The 22,609-nt window shown below is 35.7% G+C and overlaps 1 protein-coding gene across 10 annotated transcripts in view; it reads right to left on the reverse strand.

Moving 5' to 3' along the window:
* SUPT3H (SPT3 homolog, SAGA and STAGA complex component) overlaps positions 1-22,609 on the reverse strand; it is a 276,805-nt gene that overhangs the window by 71,779 nt on the left and 182,417 nt on the right. For 9 of the 10 annotated variants that reach the window (XM_026845230.1, XM_026845233.1, XM_026845229.1 and 6 more), the window contains 3 exons: positions 21,017-21,103; positions 19,707-19,797; positions 17,927-18,063 (listed from right to left, as the gene is read on the reverse strand). In XM_026845230.1, the coding sequence (XP_026701031.1) occupies positions 17,927-18,063; positions 19,707-19,797; positions 21,017-21,103 (315 nt within the window). The remainder of the gene's footprint in view (positions 1-17,926; positions 18,064-19,706; positions 19,798-21,016; positions 21,104-22,609) is intronic. The other variant, XM_026845236.1, reaches the window with a different exon arrangement.

Here is a 22,609-nt window from a genome sequence, read left to right on the forward strand (position 1 = left end):
TTCTCCTGCAGGACGCAGGAATGCAGATGACCGATAGAAATAAATGTCTGGTTGTCAGCTGAGAACTTCACCCTTTGGCCACACAGACATGTTAATGCAAACTGGGAGATCATAAACTCCAGGATGCACCTGGCATGCGACACTGATCTGGGTTTTGAAAGCAAGGCCACTAATCCATTAATTCACAGACACTGTTGTGTGCAAAAATGAGTAAAACAGTTCAGCTCAGCCATTTCCCACAACAAATCCAAATCTGGCAACTTGTATGATGGATTTGTGTAAGAAGTGTATTCATGAATGTCTATAAGGAAAGCATTAAAATTAATTAAAATAAAACATATGGTACTATGTGTATTTAGACATGCTCTCCTTATCATGTGACTGGAGAGTGCACAGTTACTTGAATTAACTTTTTCTGTCAGAAAACTTTTTCTGTCCACTGTAATCAGAGAACAATACAGAGTGGTGTTCAAAAATGTATTCTTGCTTCCTTAACACAAGAAGGGTGCATATAGACATTTCACATTCAACTTGTGGCATTTACACCACTGAGTCTAATTCTGTGGTTGGATTTTTATTCTTTTGGAAAAGCCTTTCTAATTTGATAATTGCAAGACATGGAACTCCAGATAAAAATCACATCGTGAAATTCAGGGAATAAGTGAGTCACACATTCAGCTGAAAAGGAAATGCTTCCCTCAGAACAGTGACCAGTATGCATTACATATAATCTGCATGCGTTTTTATAAAGACAGAGTACATTTCTCTTTAAGCTCAAAATAATTGATAAGAGAGATGTCTCTCTCAGCCTCCCAGGTTGAATTTGGCTGCCTGCTGCCTCCTGAGTAGCCCAGGCTTCCTGACCAGACAAAGAACAGGACTTCCAATATTCAAAACTCCCACCTGGGTTCTGCTACTAATTTGCCATCTGACCTTGACAGAGTGCAAATGAAGGTTGAATTAATCACATTTTAAGGCTCCCTTTCACAACTGCTGCAAAGCTTATGGGGTTATTTGCACTGATATTAAACCAGTGCAAAGTTTGCGTGTGGTGATGCCATGACGCATGCGAGCCATGTATGCCCAGCTTGCACAGGCTGGGGAAGAAAAAAGCAAAATCAAAACTGCACAATGTGCCCAGATATGAAGAGCAAGGAGACCCTAAAAATCACTGTCTGAGCTAAAAGATTTTGAACAAAAGTATTATTATTTTTTTTAATATATTTATTAGGACTTTATTCATGACACTGAGAACAAGATTTGGCCTGGTGTGAATATTTCCTTATTTAAATGTTAATGACTATGTGACACTTGCTATTTATTTAACTATGCAAAATTTTATATGCTCCTATTCATTATTGTTTCTTAATTTCTTTAAATATAAGCAAATTTATCTTCATAATAGCTTTGTGAGAATTATCTCCACTACACACGTGAGAAATAGAATCATAAAAAGATTATTTTACCAAAACCAGTTCATTTAATTGGCAAGCACGTTTTTTTCTTTTTTTCCCCTCTACTTTCTTATGTTAGAGAGGAAAAGGAAAACATGAATATTCCAAGATGTAACAAAATGATTTAGCATTTGGAATTAAGTTAATTTGAACCATTAGCTAATTTGCCTAATTTAGAACAATCTATTTAGTTAGACCCTAACACCATGCCCATTGATAAATATACCACAAAATTATTAAGCGTTTACATAAAACCAAAGAAACATATGCTGTCATTAATTCAAAACAATCACCACCATCCAAAGCCACTACAGGAGTTCTCTTATTAAACATCCCCATTCCCTTTTCCAGAAAAAAAGGGAAGTCTCAAAAAACGTATTTTTGAATTGCATAAAACTTTCACAGTAATACTTAAACCAGTTACATTTCATTTTGCGTAAGAAGTAGAACTGAAAGTTTTAGATAAAGCTTTACTGATACATCATTTAAAAGCAAAAAATTCAAAATCTTAATTTGTGAACAAAATTTGCCAGATTTTGTTGGTAAAGATTGGAGGAAGACTTTGAGACTCTCAAGGCTGAAAGCTGACGTGAAACTTACTGACTTGTGAAAAACGAGGCAAGCATATGCTGGCAGCTTTTACTATCTGAAACGTAGATGTCTGTACCAGTGAAACCACAGTTTCTTAACAGCAACCTTCCAATGAATTGTATCTTAAATAACCTCAGCCATTTCACTGCAAAACAAAGTTATTTTGCAGAGTCTCGTCGAGTTATCGTGGCTTACCTTTAACAGAAGAAACAGGTCCTACGTGTCCTGGTCTCTTGCTCTGCAGCACTGATCGCCCCCCAACACCCCTCACTACTATAGACCCTTCATGAAATTTATGAAAAATGAAGTACTATTACAATAGTTTTGATGGGAATTTCTTTTCTTTAAATGCTGAGATCAGGGGAAGGAGAGCAAAGAGCATCTACTGTATATGGATTCATTACCATAAGTTTTACTGATAGTTTATCCTGCTTCCTAATGAAAGCAAAAAACCCCCACCGTGTCTCTATTAAAAAGCAATCAGATTTGGTATCCTGGTGACACTTTAAAGAGCACATTATGTGGGAAAACAAAATAAACATTTACCCTGGCAAATGAAAGTGAATTTGGGTTTTGACATACTTGGCAGGAAGGTAGAATTATATTCATGTCAAGTATGCAGAAAAGCTAATATAATATTTAAATATTTGCTTAAGTAATATAGAATTTAAAACAACACATTAGAAGAAACATTTTTTATGAAATATTTTAAAGTTTTTTAGTATAAGACATGCCACGAAATTAATATGTTCGGCTGAAATTTCTAACTTCTACAGCCTTTGTTACACATTTCCTTCAGTTGTAAAGGGGTAAAGAGTCTTCACCTTCTACTGACAAGTCTTTATTTATATTTCCAAGACAAAGGCAGTTCTTATACTGATGGTTTAAACTGATAATGAATATATGCAGCTTTCCAAAGAAATAACCCTTGAGAATCTGAACCTTACAAATGTTGATATAATGAGCTAATGTTAACGCTATCCCAGCGAAATCCTACAGCACTTTCTACTGTTCGATATTATGTGTGTGCAATTACTTTAAAACTAATTTAGCTTGCAACAAGACATAATTCAGTGAAGACAGACCTTTATAGCACTCAGAAAGTATCTAAATGCTGTATGTCAACGACCTCTGGAATTCTCAACTATATTTAATAATATGGCACTAAGTCATACATCAAGCTGGATACTGGATGCTAGTTTTAGTTCCAAAAGTAAGTATTTTGATGAAGCGTCTAAATATCCAGTCTAAATCTAAATTAATACTAGCTGCACAAACCTGTAAATTACCAGTGTATCAGAATTATAAATGATTATGAAGTTTGAGGTACAATATTCTGAATTACTAAGATTATTTTAAAACATTTATATTAAGAAAAAGACATGCTTAATTTAGTTCATTTGGAGAGATATGCATAATCAGAAAATATTTTGAAACATTTCTAAATTGTCATTATAATACCATAATAATTCAAAGCAACACCATCAGTCTTCGCTGTAAGTGTACACTGTAGAAATGTGTCATTTTAAAATCACTTGAAAAGAATTCATTTAAATGTAACCTGATTTGTAAATTTAATTATGAACTATTAAACTAACTGCTTGGATTTTCAGTTCTCCTAAATCAGCACAGCTCCTCTGAGCCCAATCATAAGAGAAAAGCCACTGTTTATTTCAAATCAGCAATTAAAAGCGATATAAAGAGCATTCAGACTGTAAGACATTAAGAAAAATGGCTAGTTTGGGGAATTTGACTTTCAGTCTTCCAATTTGCAGTTCCCAATTCACAAATTGTTATGCTACATTATTAATAGCTTTTGAACATAGTGTTCATTCATCCAGCCTGTTAGAGAAATAAATGTACCAGGAGACTACTCCCTGCACACATTCTTAAAATCGCTTTCAACGATAACAATACCTTCCAAAGGTGTTAGCACCATTCAATTCAACAAGGAAAATTTTCAGTCACAAAAGAGGAAAACATATAACATTTTTAAGTATAGAAAGAATTTATTTTTTTAAATTCTACTTTTATTCTACAGTTGGTCAAATGATTTTAAAAAGGTAGAAAGCTTTGAATTCAAGAGCTTAGCAACAGATATCCCAGAATCCTATTACCAGGAGAATCTCCTGAAAAGGAAGACGTGGCTGTAATTCCCATTCAAAATCAGCTATATAAAGTTACTGAATATATGACATTTATTCTTATTGTTGGGCACTGACAGCTTTGTAAATTTAACCTTAACATTAAAATAATTTCATTTTGGAAACATCAAAACCTGTGCACATTTCTAAGGATTTCTCTCATTCTATTTAGACCTTCCTGGACATTCAGAATGACTGAAATGGAAGGGTTAAGCATTTTTTTGGGAGGTAGATGGGTAATAAGTTGAATCAGAGATCTATGAAAAAAACAATAATTTGAAAAATCAATAGCTGTACTCACATAATGATGGAAAAATGGCTTCAGTTCAAAATAGGTACTTAACAATTTAACATAATTGGGATGCAAAGAACAATACTTTTAACAAGAATTTGAAAGACAATTTTGAAAGTTGAAATCTATTTACGGTAGCAACACTAACAATGACAGTTTGGCATCAATTACTTGACTGTGCTGTTAGAATTTGCTGTAGATTCTCCTACCATCATATGTGCTGTTAGAGAAAATTTACTTTTCATTGGTTGCTTGGCTGCCTCAGGGTCTCTGTATTTTTCTGACATTTTTAGAGTCAGATCTAGCATTTCTCAAAGATGCCAATGTCTCTTCAGCATTTTTGTCTCTTTTTTAAAAAATATGGTTCAGGGTAACAAAGTTAGCAGACACAGATGTCATCTCCCTAAACACATTTCTTTAAATACCGGAACTAGAAATCGTATCTCCAGCCTTGGGGTACATCAAGAGTTAATTCCCATTTTAAGAAGGGTGTGATTAGTAGCTGAAAATCTGCCTGAGTTTAGTACATCTGAGGATGCTATTACAATTTTCAGATATAAAATAATTAGCTGATGATATGAGCTGACAGCTAATACATCTACAATAAACATAAAAAAATTATTTCCAAGCGGATGTAGAGTATGTGTTCCGTTTCTAAGCTGTTTGATATGGTCTGTGTAAGAAGCTAGGACTTGATACCAGATGCTGTATGTTCTACAAGCTTTTTCTGCAGATGTCTGCAGCCTGAGAAAATCAACAGAGCTTTGAATAACACCCCTAGTAAAAGCATCTTCTTGTCAGAGTCACTGTATGATATAGGATATGAATCCCACACAAGTGGATGAACTGATTTTAAATAATACCATCTGACAATGGTAGAAAAAACTCCAGTAGGTCTGACAAAGTCCTGGAAATGGCTCTTAGCCTTGGGAAATAAAATCCAGCCCTCTGACAGAGACTACCCGTCCTCCTTTCGTTTGATCAAATGGAAAATCAAATTTAATGATTGCTTCCGAAGTTCCAGAGGCAAAGTTTCAACAGCACTTAACACTGCTACCAAGGAGTCCATATCTTTGCCCCTTACATATGCCATGCAAAAAAAAAGAATCTGGAAAAAATGGTTAGGATTTATTTGAGAATAAAACATATTCACCTGAATGTATTTTTTTATATTATCACTTTACATTGCTTTCTTGCCACTGCTTTTAAAGGAATCTCTTTTAAAACACCAGAAGTATAGTGTGTGATACAGATATCATTATGCCAAAGAAACTCTAAAAGCCTGCCACTACCTGCATAAAAAAAGTGAAAAGAGCAACATCTTAAGTCATAAATCCACGCATTCAACCGAGACAAATACTTTTCACTTGCTCAGAAATAAGCCTGTAGCCCCCCACTTAATAAAGATCTTACTGAATTCACATAAATCAATTTATTCTCTACGCAAAACCAGTATTTTTTTCTAGTGATAGTATTACGTCTTTGTTAAGTTTTAACTTCGTTAATATGATAAGTATTCTTGTCTTCCTTGAAAATTTAGGTGTAGTTGCGGATGTACTTTGTCAAGCCAAAGCAGCAGCAATGCCTAATTTTTGCCATGTTAAAGTTAGCTAAATGTGAACCCCAGGTTATTTAAAGGGTCAAATGCTGATATCAAGAATATCTGTAAGATTAAACTCTGCATGTTCACTCGTCGAAGACTTTATGTAGTCACTTTATCTGAAAATGAGAACTGTTACTGTTTTTCCCGAGTATCCAAATTAAAGTAACCTCTTCTGATTCATTTAATGAAAGCATGTAACTGTCTAGGTATCCTCAATTTTAATCAAAAAAGTTAGAGCAAAATGGAAGAAAAGAGGTGAGACAAAATTTAAAGGTTGAGGGGCAAAACATACAATGGAAATATGCTAGTTTATGTAGAGTTAATAAACTACACCAGCTTATTACCCATGCTGTTCTGTTAGGAATGTTGGGGGTCCGTTTTCTAGTGGATTGGGTAAGGATGCATCTCCCATTTTGCAACATGTAGAGCTTAATTATATTACTTTACCATTTCAACAGACACTTAAGATACTTAAATCTTCCTGCTTCTGATTCCATAGCTGTGACACATGTGTGAAGCTATCACTCAGTGCAATTTTGCACAGCAGCCAGATCATATTCTTATGGAAGAATACAGCGAGCAACATTATAGATAAAATAAACCACACTGACTGAAACAAAATGAAAGACAGAAAACCCTGTTCCTTGTATACATAAAACGTCTATTCCAGGAAATACCAGCAGTTACAGATTACAGAAAGTGCAGAAGCTGGAAAGTCCAATTATACGCTACCTAGATTTTTAAACAGTTTTTAGAAATTTGAGATGGTTTATCATCTATGTGTCTTATAAAAGCTCTTCTATTTCTACCCCACCTGCCATTTTAATATCTGAAATGAGAAACTTCAGTGCAGAAGCATGGAATGGTAGAATACTTTACACCAGAAAAAGTTTGGACTTTTTGGACTCTCTTTCAAGAGATGAGGTTCCAGTTTGACTCTGCTCAAAAGAGGTCCAGTTAGATCAAGTGGCTCAGGACCTTGACCAGACAAGTCTGGAATATCTCCAAAGCTGGAGATGTCCTCACCCTCTCTGGCCAACCAGTTTCAATGTTGGTTTTTTCATATCAAGTAGTAGTCCAAACTCTGTCCTTCACCATGCACATACAAGCAGGGCCTGGCTCCACCTCCTCGGTATTCTGTCATTAGTCAGTAATTGCAGACAGCAATAAAACTTCCCTTAGTCTTCTCTTTTTCAAGCTGAACAAGGTCTAGCCTCCCAGTCTTTTGTCAAACGTCAGGTGCTCCAGCACCCTAAACATCGTGGTGACACTCTGCCAGACTCGCTTCAGTATGTCAAAGCCCTTCTGTACTTGGGAGCACAAAACTGGACAGAGATTCCAGAGCTGGTCTCACAAGTGCCAAGTAACGGGGAAGCATTATTTCCCTTGACCTGCTGGCTAACCTCTTACTAACACAGCCCATCGTGTGGTTGGCCCACAAGCTGTACTGCTGCACTGGGTTACTGCATCCCACATTTGCTTTTGTTGAACTTCATGAGGTCTCCATCAACGCATTTCTTCAGTCTATCAACAAGGTCCTTCTGAATGGCAGGCCTGCTTTCCAGAGATTTGACTGCTCTGGTATCGTGACTCAGTATTTATGTGCCATGCTATGAATAACTGCTTTTATTTAGTTTATAAGATTCGACAGCTAATCATGTTTGAGTTTAATGCATAAAGAAAAAGAAATGCCTCAAGAAAATGCAGTACAAGGGGAGGCAAGTACCCTGGTAAACAGATGTCCTATGCTCACTTTAATTCCTGTCATGGAATTTATATGGAAAGGGGCTAAAACTAAAATCACATTAATACGCATACTTTCTGTTCTTCATTGTACTTGTGTTCTTATTCTTACTCTCAGTACTAAAACGGTATCTCCTCTCAAAGTCCACCATAGGATCCTGTTTTAGGGATAGCTTAAGTGTCAGGTTATGAGAGTAGTCCTATCAGAATGATCTTTAAAACCAAAAGTTATGGTATTTCTAATACACTTCTTAATTCAGCAGGAAGCAATGTGTTTACTACCAGACTGTGCTGACTACTCTCGTATTAGCAATGGATAATTCGGCTTTCCTAATGACATCTTAACTCTTGTGTGAATGTAGGTGGGAAGGCTTGGGACCTAGTGGCTTGGGAAATGGGAACTAAAAATAAGTAACACTTCTATATTAAAAAAATAATTGACACTTGTACTTAGCAACTGGGTCAATTGTAATCAAGTCTCGTGACATGCTAGCTTTTATACTGGAACTAACTCAAAGGAGGATGACAATACATAGGTAGTGACCACTGAGTGAATCAAGTGATTCTCGATTTTTTGCTTAAGTGCCTGTGACAAAGGTTCACAAAGTCCTCCGACAATATAGACCAGAAGCTAGCAAAATGACCTCTTTACTTCTGAGGAGAAAAATTGCACTAGTCCTGGCTAATTCTGTAGTCAAAGGAAAAATAAAAAACAAAACTCCAAAACAAGAATAAAAGGAGAAAAGCAAAGATAAAATATACATAAGGAGGGAAAGAACAAATCTCCATTCAGCTCAGGCTCCCACAGTATCTAGCAGAGAAGGTTTAGGGAATACTATAGCTAAAACCAAGCTTATAATAATAATAATAATTTTTCTGAATAGACATACAACACCTGGTGATCTGTGGCTCAAGGACTTCCTTAACCAGATGTGACATCTTTGTATTCAATAGCCTTCAGTAGATTTTTTTTTTTCCCCCCATTAAATTGTGCAATTCAATAGCTGTGAGCTCATTTTGGTTATATTTAGCGGAAGTGCAGCCTGAAAATGACTTTCAGCGCTCCTCTATATTGTCTGTATGCTACAAACTGTGGATGGAGAGGCTGTGATGACACATAGCTTGCTCACTCTGCTATCAAAGGGCAAATGCTAATTTAAAAGAAAGGGATTCTGAGTAATTTCATAGAAGGTATTTGCAGGGCTGACCCATGAGCCTGATTAAAACTAGGTTTTGGTTCCTGGCTGGAGTCTACTATCGAGAAAGGCATTGTTATTCCCTTAGTGAATATCCGGAGCAAGGAGAGGAAAAAAAGTGGCTTCTCTGCTATACCTCTCATGTCTAGAAAGAGCAGGTAAATGAGCTTTCAGATAAATTAAGTTGGCACTGCCTTCGGTTGAGAGGCATGCATCAGTCTCCTATGGTTGAAGCAGGAAAAATCCCCTTTGTGAATGTTTTAACCTATCTGTTAAATCCAGAACCTTGCCTGTTAAATCTCAGAACACTCTTTTGCAGTAGTTGAAACAGAAGAACACCATCAACCCCCTGCTGCTTCATGCCACAATGAACCACCTTCTTCTGTCTTCATTTGTTCGAAGATCTTATTTTCTTCCACAGAAAGCTTTCTGTGAGGTGAATTCTTCAATGGAAGGAGAGAGAAATTCAGGAGCATTCACTGAAGCTGAATCAAACAGTGGGTGATGACCCAAGGTGCTCCTGCACCATGGAGCTTTGCAGGTGGGACCAAGAGAAGCAGGTGGTTTTGAAGCTTTCTGCCAAAAATACCGTGTCTCTGTGCTGAGGTTTCAGCCTGGCTCTTCACAGTAATATCAGAAAAATAGCTTCATTGAAACTGGTAAAAAGTGGGAATGTCATACAGTAATACTGTGTTTGAAATTTTTACATAATTTTCATTTATGTTACAATTCTATGGATTTTTCTTCTGAGTTTTGTGAAGCCTATGCAAAACAATCTTGAAAACGGTTTTATGCAAGTGACTAATTCTTTCAGGATAGCTTGAGATGTTAAAACTCAGTACAGGCCTGGCTAACATCTTGCCCTAAGAAATAAACTGTTGCCATTTTTAATTCAGTCAGAAAGGATTTGAATATTCAGCTAATGGAGGATAAAAGATTAGTAATTTGCTACATAAAGGTTCAAAGACTTTAAAAATTAACTTCTCTTCCTCCTCAAAGCATTTTAGTTACATCCTGTCTTGCAGAAAATATTTGCATTATCGCATCTCTACACAACCTCAGAAATACAAATCATTGCCAGCACTGATTTGTTTAATTACTTTCAAGAATGACAGCAATTTCAATAACCTACTACCAATGGGACCTTTTTCAGACTTCAGCCTCATTCCTTGTTCCCAGTTCTCCAAAGTTTATATAAACAATTATTGTGTTATGAGTACCAATACGTGGTGACTACTATATCTAAGCAACAAACCTGTTAAACACAGGATCACAAATAAACACAGTAATAAAATGCACTTAGAAGGAGAATGCTTCTTTACTCTTACATTTGGCTCCTAATCAAATGCTCCATGGAAATACTGTTTATATGTATGTGTGCCCACAATTAATTATAGATATAAATAGTACATATATAAAATGTTTCTTCCAAAAGTTAAAACACAGTCATTTGGGTGTAAAAAATACAAAATACAACAACCAAGAACCTTCCCTTTCCTCAGAGAAAGAAAACAGTGGCAAAAAAATACTCAAAGAACTAAAAGATAGAAAAGCAAATAACACCTTCTTCTCTCAGCAAAACTGCATAAATTTGCACTATGAGCAACGCTCACTAAAATGCTCTAAAAACAACAATATTTTACCAGGACCGAAGACCCAAACAAACAGCACACTTTATGTAACCATAGCAATCAAGCCCAACGTGAGAAAACCCTAATAATCTTAGATTTGTAGCAGCGTAAAAAGTCTATTGATATTAGCGGCTATAATAAGAAATCTTTTCCTCTTGATAGCTTTTTCCCATTCCAACGAGAATGACACAATATTTACAGACATATAGATAATAATGAAAAACTGTTTCTGTTTATTTTCTATTTACTTTTAACCAATTCAACCATTACCCAAGAGAAACGGTGTTTTCCCAGTATCCCAAACATTCCCAAGCAATGTGTAATCAGAGAAAGCATTAATACCAGCAGGGTTATTTTTATACTGAGTGACGGTTACAAACACTTTGATGCCCAGACAGCTTATTGACAGTTGAGATGCTACTAGCTGCACTATCCTTCCACTCATCTGGAAACACTGGACCAATGCAGTTAAATTATTTCCCTCTATATTTTCATTCCTAACTTTGGTAAGGTATGTTTTGCAGTATCAAAAAAACCCCATTGCCTAGTGAATAAAGGTTTTTTTAATCGACTGATGTTTCAGCTACGTTCTTTTTAATGTTTGCATCTATGTATATTAAAAGAAGTAGAGGGAATATAGGGAGCTGGTATTGACCTTATAGTCTGTTAGAGATCATAATTACATTCTTTTTTTCGTATCATCAAGGTGCCACTCACACACAGAACTTCAATCTTCAAAAAGAAACACCCTGGAGGCACCAAAAGTACTTTTCCTAACATCTGATCAATTACACTAAAAGGTGACTTGCATGTTTTTGAAAAAAAAAAAAAAAAACAAACCAAAAACAACAAACCCAAACCTACCACCAAAGAAAAAACATTTTTTCTCTCTGATCTAAGACATGTATTTCCCCCTGGATTGTTTCTCTCTCATTTCTGAGTACAGAAGCTGGCCTGAGTTACTGGGATGTTTAAACTTTCAGGCAGTACAGTTAAGTGAAATCCAGCCCAACTTGTGGTAGCAATGCACTGAGCTCTCAAAGCAGCTTAAGGGAAATCCTGGTTTCTTTCATCACTGTTACAGGAATCTAGTGTCCTTGGACAAGAACTTTCTCACTCCTATTTGAGTACATTACTTAGTCATTATGAGTACCTTTAAAATTCAAGACAGCCTCCTTTTACTTGGCTTGGATACGCAGGTGATGATGATACCTGTTTACGCTTACGGGTGCAGTTATTTAGTCCTTACAGGAATGTATCATAAGACAAAACATTTTTAATGGTGTGTCTTGTCCTTCTGTGTCCCATCATTAGGATCCCTTTCCCCATATTTGATAGCGTAGGGTAAAAAACAAGGAATCTTACTTTCTACCCCCTTTTTTTCCCCAAACTTTATGCCTTAATATTTAAGGCTATAACTTGAGTCAGTGGTCTAAATGATATAATATCAGAAACCTGCAATCCTGTGTGTGGATCAGTAGACAGCACAAAAATGCAACATGGATTACACTCCTATTCTCAAGTGAACCTGAGCAACCATATGTACTTGTAGGCATATATACTCCATACCTTTACTAGTTCCCCAAAACTCAAGCCTCTTCCACTTTCACTACCTTTTTTTCTCAGTCTTTTTCAGCCTCCACTCCCCACATATGGCCAGGATAGAAACAGAGTCACTGACAACACAAAGAAATTCCCTCCAAGATAAATACTTCCAGAGGAGTCTACAGAAGTGTGTAGCTCACTTTAGAGAAGATACAAACATTTGATCAGATGAATAGCTCTCAAAACTCCACTATTTATACTGCCTGAGTCTCCAGTTATTACAGTGGGAGATGAGACACTTAGCTCACATGCAAAAACCCAAACCAAAATCAATAATTTTCATCTGAAGCCAAATCTTACACCAAGATCCATTCTTTCATAGAGCATAGCTGTTAAAATTGGAGAAGGGTTTCATGCTTATAAACTGTGATTTTAAACATTAATAATTTATTAGATACGGGCAAATTATTGTGAGATAACAGAAGTCGCTGCGCAACTAAACGCAAAGATTCTATCCCAAAATACAGATTCTGTCAACAAGAATCTGAAACAGACAAGAAAAATAAGTTTAGCATAAAAATTACATAGCAAAAAAAGATGTGCTCCGAGAAACAATGCCCTGATGTTTAGTAACATAAAACTTCTTAGTTTGTCTTCCCGCATGCAGTTCCTATTAAGTATATGTTATCTGTACTACAGCACTAAGCTTTCCATATGGGCTTTAAATCAAATTCCAGTTTGTTACTGATACACCCTGCATGAACAGATACTCCCTAAAGAGTAATCACCCCACACAGCACTTACACTGGCATAATTTTCACCAGTGAAATGAGCACAGTAGTACTAAAAGGCCTCAGAGTTCTTTCTAAATAATTTCCAGCTTGTTTTCTTCGTACATATTTTCCAAATTAGTACAATGAATTTGAGTACTTGAACACCATCTTTTGGACTCTCCCTTAACAGAAGAGCTCATAATTGTTTTCTTAATCATCTATCTCACCAAATTATAGCTGGCTCAATGAAACGACGCCAGGTCCACGCCCTAGCTCCAAGGGCAGTCAGCATGGAGCAAACCATCCATGCTTCTGCCCTCTGAGCCTCCCAAAAGAGAGAGACCATAACCAAGCCATGCCATGGAGAGAGCTCCTGGCCCAGGCTGACTCCCAGACTGTGCCCAAGAAATCCTTGGGATAACACTCCCTGAATCAGGTCAAAGCATGACCACTCATAAAAAGATGATCATATTCCAGATGGAAGGAATCTTCTTGGTCACTGTCTAATTTCCTACTACATGCCACGTCTATTTTCTTTCTGACTGAAACAGAGTGGACTTCCAGAACATGATTCCTTGTATCCTCAGGCGATCTAGGTGTGTTTTAATGTGTTGGACAGCCACACACATTAATTGTACCTGAACACAGACAAAATTAAATGGCAATAATTTAACCTCATGTGAACAAAGGGTATACTCCAAACACACCTACACTTCGTTGTAACCTAATGGATCTTGCTCAGAGCCCACTACATTTCTGTGAGCTCTGTACAGGAGCATACCAATGAACGTTACAGGAAAAAATCACATCCACAATGAACATCCTAGAACGATAATATGTATCTGTAGTTGTGAAATAACCTAACGTAAGTCATGGGATAATACACCTTAAAGAACAGCAAGTTTCTGCCAATGCCTTTCTGTAGGGATGTAATTTAGTTTTAACATTTTGCTGGCATCTAGCCTGTTTTCAGGGTAGTGTATTCTAGGGAAGTTATTTTCCCTCCTCTGTTTATTCAAACTTGCAATGTACTATGAAAGCATTATGGTAGCTACTGCAACTGAATTATTACTATATAACATCTGAGTGTTGGAAATATATCCCTAAACTAGCAGTCAGAGTGACAGATGAATGGTGTTTCTACTAATCCTAGGGGAAATAAAAAGTAAAACACAGCATTCACAGAGTGATGCTCTGTGCATTCCTTCGTACATCAGTTCAGATTTCTGATAGGAAGACCTTTTCTGGTGGGGGAGACGGAACTATAAAACAAATGGTGAAAAATGGGTATTTACAGACTAAGACAGAGGTCAGCTTTGCAATGGTGTTGACTGAAGTTTTAACATAGCTACACTTGATTTTAATAACACGACATGGTCAATTTGATAGCGGTTCTGATATAAAAATTTAGCAGAATTGCCATTACCATTCACAAAAATCACGGGCAAATGTGCAGCTAGTTTTTCCTATGGATAGTTCACCTGAGAGGTTCAGAGTAGCAACAGAAGGATACAAACACACGAAAGTGCATCTCTACCCAAACTGCAAAATAAGGAAAAATACCAAGATTTTAAATGAGTATGCACCTTTTCTCCATGTTGATCCAGCCATATCCAACAAGAATCCCAACTCTCCCCTCTAAATGATTTTTAAGAGACAGAGGACAGCAAAACTGCAATCCACTTGCAATGTTTGCTTTCTCATGGATTCTGTCATAGAACAGACAATAGAAGGGAAACTGAATTCCCAAGTACCACCAGCTCTGGCTATTCCAGAGCCTAAGTGTACACTAAAAAAAAGGGTGTTGAGGTAGATCATTGTTAGATTTTATTCTGTAGAGACTGTCACCTGTTATGAAGACAACTTCTGCGATCTAGATAGCTCTCCCTCATGGGCACACTTCATCTATGAACTAGAACAGTTTATCTATAACTGTTGGTACTCTGAGAAGCAGCATTTCACTGGTGTTTGACTGCTATCTTAGGGGGCAAAACACTGTTATGAAGTGAGACAGCTGTTATTCCTGGTTTTATTTTGTTTTCATTCTGCCAGTACAGTTGTCTGCTTCACCACTATTTACTGCTATTATTGAAGTTTGTATAGTAAGTCATGATCACAATGTATTAGGATGATATGTGATAATATATCACATATTATGACAAAGTAATGTGAATTTTGTTTTTATTTTTTTTAAAGAGTACTTTTCTTTGCACATCGCTATTATTACTGGTTTAGAGGTAGTCCCTTTGCTTCAAAATAAAACCACAGGATGCAGTAAGTTCTATACACAATCCTAGAAGAAATGTCCTTTCTATTTAATATGACAGCGTTAGTCGGTGTTTTTCAGTCAAAAGCGTAGAATTGTTTGTTCTCCTTTAGTAATGTTTGAACGTGGCTTAGAGTTTTGCTTACTCCTCCGTGATACAAATACAGAATAGACCTCACAGAACAGCAAGCAATCTCATGAAGTCTTAACTCTAATTTTATAAAATGTTTTAAAAGAAATGAGTATAAACAATATTTACTTTTTGTATCATAACTGAAACCATACTGTTAAACAATCACATCCTGTTTAGCCCATACTGACATCAGAAATATATGTTTATCATCTGCTTTGGACAACTTAGCATGATTTTGGCCCAAGGCAAAGTGGAACTGAAATCATTTACAGTTGTCCAAACCAAGATAACCACACATTTCTGAAGTAATTGATACCTAAAAGGAACACTGCCTTTAGATCACAGTTCATGATTTAAGTATACTAATCCCTTAAAGAACGCTGTTAGAATTTTTAAAGTGTCTATTGGATTTCCTCCAAAACTTAGTATGGATTAAACAATCTACTGCACAAAGAAAATGTGATACACCAGATCAGCCCATCCACTAACAACTCTTCCTTTAGGAATAGATCACATTTCCTACTATCTTTGATTACTTTCCATCCACCTCAAAGTGACAACAAAATCTCAAACAAAATAAAGCCAAAAACATAGGAAACATTTTGAATAGCATGTCTCAAGCAATCTTTCACGTTTTGTTGTTAGTTTTAAAAACTAGTAAGGAAGAAAATAGTATTGACTTTATACCTGTATATAATTCACGGATCTATTCTAAAATAAGTCGATCTTGATTTTGTCTTTTTTTTTTTTTTTAATAACATGGAAAGAGATCAAGAGTTCACAAAATGTAATAAAGTAGAGCAATAGAAGAATTACTTTTTAATATATATATACACATACATAAACACTACAGTTCATGAATTATAGTCTAGTGAGAAAAAACAAAACATGTAGTCAGATGAAACATAAATATTTGATTACAGGAACACATTTCTTGACAAATGCAGAGTCAGATTTGTCCTTGAGTAGTACAGGGAACTTCATACTTATAGCAACTTAACATTTTGCATAAATATATAAGAAAGCAAAGCAAAACAAAGCAACCATCAGTTTCCAAAACACAAACAGTGTTTGGGAAGAACTGTTCTACAACACTGATTCTCAACTGGGGAGAAATGGGGCTTGTTTCTAGCCAATTTCTTAGAGAGTATGGTTTCTTGATTAGATTTTGAGTAATTGTAATGGGGAGAATGAAGCAGAAACAGGACTGGTAAAGTCCCAGTTCTGAAAAGGGCTCCATTAAGAAGGTAAAATGAGAACTACAACTAGGCAAGGATGAAAATTTCGTTATTTCTTTGAATTTTTCATGAAATCCTGAAAGTTAAATGAGGCTTTAATAGTCAAATATTAAATACCTAAATATTACTGAATGCAGCCACCACCTCAGCACAGAAAATCAAATTAAACCAAAGTAACCAGCTTCTACTACTGAAAGGGTATAAAAAGCACTCTAAAATAGCAAGTTTCCAACAGCCACATATACAATGGTACTGAGTAAAAAGGAGAGAAATTGGCCCAAACTAGTGTGAATTCTAAGTGTGTTCCTGGCAAAATTTTGCCCTTGAAATCCAGTTGCCCACACAAGACATGAGGAGGAACTGAGCATGAGCAAGGGCCATGGACTGTTCTTCATATTTTCTATGGACTGGGCTACTAAAAAGAGGGTAGCTTACAGAAATTTTAGCCATAGGGACCCAAGCCAGGCCATGTCACCTGCCTTCAGGACCAGAGAACTGGCCCTGTCCTAGTATATTGATTAGTATAGATACAGCTTTTGGATCTTACCAATACTTCAGAGTAAATGACATTCAAGAAAATGCTCTACTGATAGAGAGGACATAGGTTTGATAAGATCTATAAAGCGTACTTGCCATTACAGCTAAACCTCAGTGAAATTGAGTAAAATTGGTATCAAAAGCAACTGGTAACAAAACCATCATTCCACAGATTTGCATGCTAAGACAGTTACACTGCTTCTTGATCCCACCAAGCTTTCTGAGAGTGATGTGGTAATGCATTCTGTTAACACAGACATAATTTTTCATAAGTACACAGGTCAGAAAATAGGACTTGAAAGGATGGAGAGAAGAGCATATACTGTAGCATGTTCGCACAGAATATTTTCATTTTATCTGTAAGCTGTATTATATGAAATGTTATGTTATATGAATGTAGTCCTCGAATGCTATTGAAACAATTTTCTAATGAGAGGAATAATGAAAGAGAAAAAAAATGATTGAGAAAAATGCATGTGAAATGTTTATAAATAAAATCTGCTTTCTACAGGAAGGAAATACATGGCAGACAGAAAGATCCATAACCACCCTTTCAGAATTTTCCTTCTCAGCATGCATGCTCAGATACCAGAAAACATTTGAGGGAATAGGAAAAATATGGAAATAAGTTTCCTTTAGCCCATCTGGGCAAAAAGAAAAAAAAAAAAAGTAACAACAATACAATATGCAGCATGAAAAAGGCATCAGATCAGTATGATGTATGAAATATTTCACAGTTTTCTGTGTCAGAGCTGGGTAGCAGTAAAAGAAAATAATTACCTCCATCCGCTCTTGCTTGACATCATCAATCTCATCATCTTCAAACATGGCTAAGAGCTCTCCAGTCTGGTCAATGGAGTTGAGAAAGTCTTGAGCAAGCTTCTGGCGTTTGTTGGTGTTGTTACTGTTGAATTTATCTTCACAAAGGTAAGCAAAGAACAACAAACTTAGTTGGTTTCTCCAAATATCAACGGACGTCCCTATGAGGGACATGTCTTAGAATCAGCTGCACCATGCAGAAAAGGCCTGTTACTGCTTCCTCATACAAGCTGTGCTACCTGATCAAGTTGATGTCACTGCTGTACTGCAGTAGCACTGAAGTAAAAAATCACCTTTAGTGTTTTCTAGTATAGCCTAGTGGGTTTTTGTAATCTAGAGAAACCTAGTCTACTGCTCATAGATCATAATTTCTCAGTGAAGGATCCACAGTGGTCAGAGCTGAAGATGAAGCTACCTTTCTCTAGTTGCACAAAAACCTCACTCATAGAAGAGAATACACAGAGGAAATGTTCTTTCCTGAAAGCACAAAGAACATCCTCATTACCTACAGCCTAAAACAAACCCTAAAGCAAACATTAAGATGCAGCCCCACAGGTGATGGACCACTGCTCTACAGTAAAGCCTAGAGAACCCCGGTAAGGTGATCTCTGTTGTTCTAAACAAAATAGCAGCTATAAAGACATTAGCTTCACAAAACAAAATTAATGGCTTCAATTACCAAAGCATGCCAGAAAATGCAATCTTTATTTTCCAGATGAACTGTGTCTAGGAAGCATTTCATTAGCATCTAAATAGCTTATGAAAACTGTTTATTTGTTTTAAACAGAGACACCAAGTAAAGTATTAGAAACCCCAAAGTTGTCAGGTAGGAAGCTATTACTGAAAATAAAATATCACAGGCAAATTAAAACTCAAATGAGTTGATAAAAACTCACCCACAGATTGACTAAGTCAAAACAAGTACTACAATGTTTACCTAACGTCAGTGAGAATGCTCAGAGGTACCAAAACCAAAGAATTCATCATAAAGGAAAAAAATAAAAAAAAAAGGCTCAAAAAAAGGAAATAAGTACAAAAAGTTGTATATGGACATTGCTAGATTTTATAAATGTATGGCAGATTTAGATTTACTAAGATAAGTTTTAACATTTTACAAAGGAGATGCTAATTCTTCTATCATTATAAACCAACAAAACTTCATACTGGGAACTTATATGGCATAAATTGCTATATTTTTAAATCAAAGAGCTTTTCCTTTAAATACATTGGTTATAAAATCTGTGTCTTGCTCACGGAATGGGGAAACAAAAGTGTTTCCCATCCTTTAAATTACAGATTCAAAGTATAATATGTTAAAGCACACTGAAAACAAGCTCAGGTCATATATTTAGTATTCAGTGACTTCAAATTATGGATTTTTTTCTTAAAACATGTCAAAACCCTTCGATGACAATTTAACAAATGTCCATTCAATGGCACACGGTAGCTGCCGCATTTAAATTACATATGCTGAAAACAATTAGCCCTTTAATCAGCACCAGTTTCTTTACTTCAACAGAGTTCTGACATTAAGCAGTCTTACTTATTTGGATGGTAGATGCAAATAATTACTTTTGAAGTATTTCAAACAATAAAGCAGAGATTTTAAACCTAATTACTCTGAAGACAATATTTTTGTGTCTTTAACTATCAAGCAAGACATTAATACTTTGCACTGAGCTGTTCAGTGCATTTATAAAATACTAAGTTTCCCCCAAATTAAGTAATTTTTTTTTCTTACCTTCAAGGAGGTCATCTTCTTCTATTCCTTTGACAATTTTAGATTTATAGTCTCGAAAAAACATGTATTTAAGTAGCCTTCTAAGCTTCTTCTAAGAGAAAAAAATACATTTATATTAATTAGTATTATATAGTTATTTTTTATTTAGACTCACTTTGTAACACACAAACATACAAATGTGTAATACATTACCCAGTAAATATAAATTTTTAAATGTTCGTAAGTTTTGATTCTACAGAAAAACTATATATTGAAAATGCATTAAGGTCAGTAGCATTTCCACATCAAGTATTATTTATTTGAGCTCCTTGGTACTTTGCTTGTCTATGAGACAGAAATGGATTTGATTTTCAGAAAGCAGAAATTCTGAAATCAGGCTTAGGGCACCCCAAAATCTTTGCCAAGTTTGGAAATCCAAGCCCACAAATGCATATTTCCATGAACTTTGTCATCCATATTAACTACTGTTTCAAGTATAGCTTTACAGATCATATCAGATAAAGAAACTGCAATTGGTTTTCATATCCTAGTGTTTTTTTATTTTTATATGGTTTTGGTCATTAGGTTTCACCTATCAAATGAGGAAAGAAAAGCAAAGGGGAAAGAAAAGCAAAGGGGAAAGAAAAGCAAAGGGGAAAGAAAAGCAAAGGGGAAAGGGGGGAACTAAGGAAGAAAAAGACATGAAGGAAGAATAAATAATGTTGATAAAAATACCTGACAATATTTAAAAAATAATTTTGAAATGTAAAGAAAAGAAAATAATCTAATCTTTGTATGGAAAATTGTTTTTGTAAATTATTGACCTGCTCTACTTACTATCCAGAAGAAGTAAGACCATCCCTAAATTTGGAGATTTTAGTGAGGTAAAGTACAGGAAAAATATTATAAAGAAAAATCAAGACAGGATTTACTGACAGCCTAGATGACAAAAATGTAACGGTCACAGTCAAACATCACATCTACACTCTGCATAACTAGGGGGAAATTAGAATGATGGATTTTTAATAAAAGGCACATAAAGGATTAGGATCAATATTTATACCTTTATTAAGAAATTGTATTGAGATCTGAGGTTCACTACTCACCCTAAAACTCGGTGAAAAAAAAAAAAAATCTACTGATAACTGAATTCACACAAAAAAATTAGATTAAAATGTCACACAATTATTGTACTATGCACAAAACAATTGCAGAACAGCTATACTTTTAAATAAAGCTATACATGGTGATGGATTCCTTTCAGAGCGGTTAAACAATCACTTTAAACAGCTTACTATGTAAAGTAAGAAGTTTCTGTCTTATTACTATACCTTATCTTTGCGCATTAAGAACAGGAGATCTTCAGCAGAGATGACTCGAGCTCCTCTCAGCTGAGAAACTTCAGCTGCTTGCTGCAACTAAAATAAATTAATAAATTAGGACGGCTCTTTCTGTGTTAAAAAATTTATTCACTAGGGTTTGTTTTAAATAAGTTCGGATAATATTTTGCATGGTAGTGCACAGCAAAATACAAGCTATGCACTAAAAGAATGCTGGGAGTGTCACTCACTCGGTTCTTGTTACCCAAGAAGTGAATAACAATTTTATGAAAAGACTGAAAGACTTTTGACAAATCTCAAGCAATAGGGTTTTTGTTTATATTTAAAATGATTGCTTTTAAAAGGTGCTACATCCCTTTTTTTTCTTTCCTTGTATGACATTAGCCCAGAAAATGAACATATAATTCTCTTAGGCAATGTAAAAATGCCAGATTCTTGCCATAGCACTTTATCTGCAACTGCGGAAGGGTGGGTGATCCCCCTCACAATTTTTTAGAATAACAAATATTAATTTTAAAAAGCTTACCTAAGTATTTTTTGAAAGAAATTCTACCCCTACTTGACTTATCATCAGTACAAACCAGATGACATGAAGAACGTTTTTAGGCATACTCTTATTTTATTTGAAAGAAAATGAATTGATACAAAACACCAATTCTATTAATAAAGTAATTGGAAAAACCTTATTGAGCAAACCAGGCCATTCAGATACAAGAGAGATAAAGATGGGATTGAGCAATAAATGCCACAAAAATTGACAAGAGTTGGCCAAAAGTGTGTGAATCAAAGGCCTGTCCTCACCTCCATCACAACAGTACCACTAAAGGCCCTGAACTCCTCAAATTACGCTGCAAAGAGCAAAAAACTCTGTATGGGACTAAGCACGTCAGCCTTGGATTCCCCTTCAGTAGGTGTAGGAAATCGGGCTAGTTAATACACAAACAGATCATATCAAAAGCAGTACAAAATTAGAAACCAAACATGTGCAAGCTGATGGTTATCAAACTCCTGGACCAAGGAGGTCCAACCCAACTGTACAAGAGAAGTCCATGGGATTCGCTCCTTTCACCTCCCTAGCCTTTGGTTCTGCCATAAGATGATGCTGTAGAGGAGGTGGGACAGGAAGGATGCTTCACAGCAAGGAGCATATCCTATTTCTCTAGATTGAAAAACATTGTCCAAAAGGCAAGATTTAATCAGTTTCTTTGCTCTTATCCTCATTAACAATCTGATGGATGAACTGACAGCGAGCACAATACAAAAGTTATCAAAAGGAGAGACACCTTAAAAATTCTTGGCATTAAAACTCCTACACACCTGTAACATGAGCAGTAAACAGCAATTTAATTTATTTTCAAATATCTCTATATTCTTCTTACAGAAATGCATTAATGCACCTGAAAATAATTTAAAGAAATCCTATCCTTCATACTCGCACTAGCAATGGTTTCACTCAGTATCACTGGCTGAATAAGTATATTATTAATCTGAGCTCCCATGCTGCTATGACTTGAAATAGGCCTATTCAGAAGTTAAAAAGATCAACAAAAACAGTAGCTGTTTCTAATATCCAAAGGAGGAGAA

This window comes from Athene cunicularia (assembly GCF_003259725.1).
Source record: "Athene cunicularia isolate RWA chromosome 3 unlocalized genomic scaffold, athCun1 chr3_part1, whole genome shotgun sequence".
In the NCBI taxonomy this organism is placed as follows: Eukaryota; Metazoa; Chordata; class Aves; order Strigiformes; family Strigidae; genus Athene; species Athene cunicularia.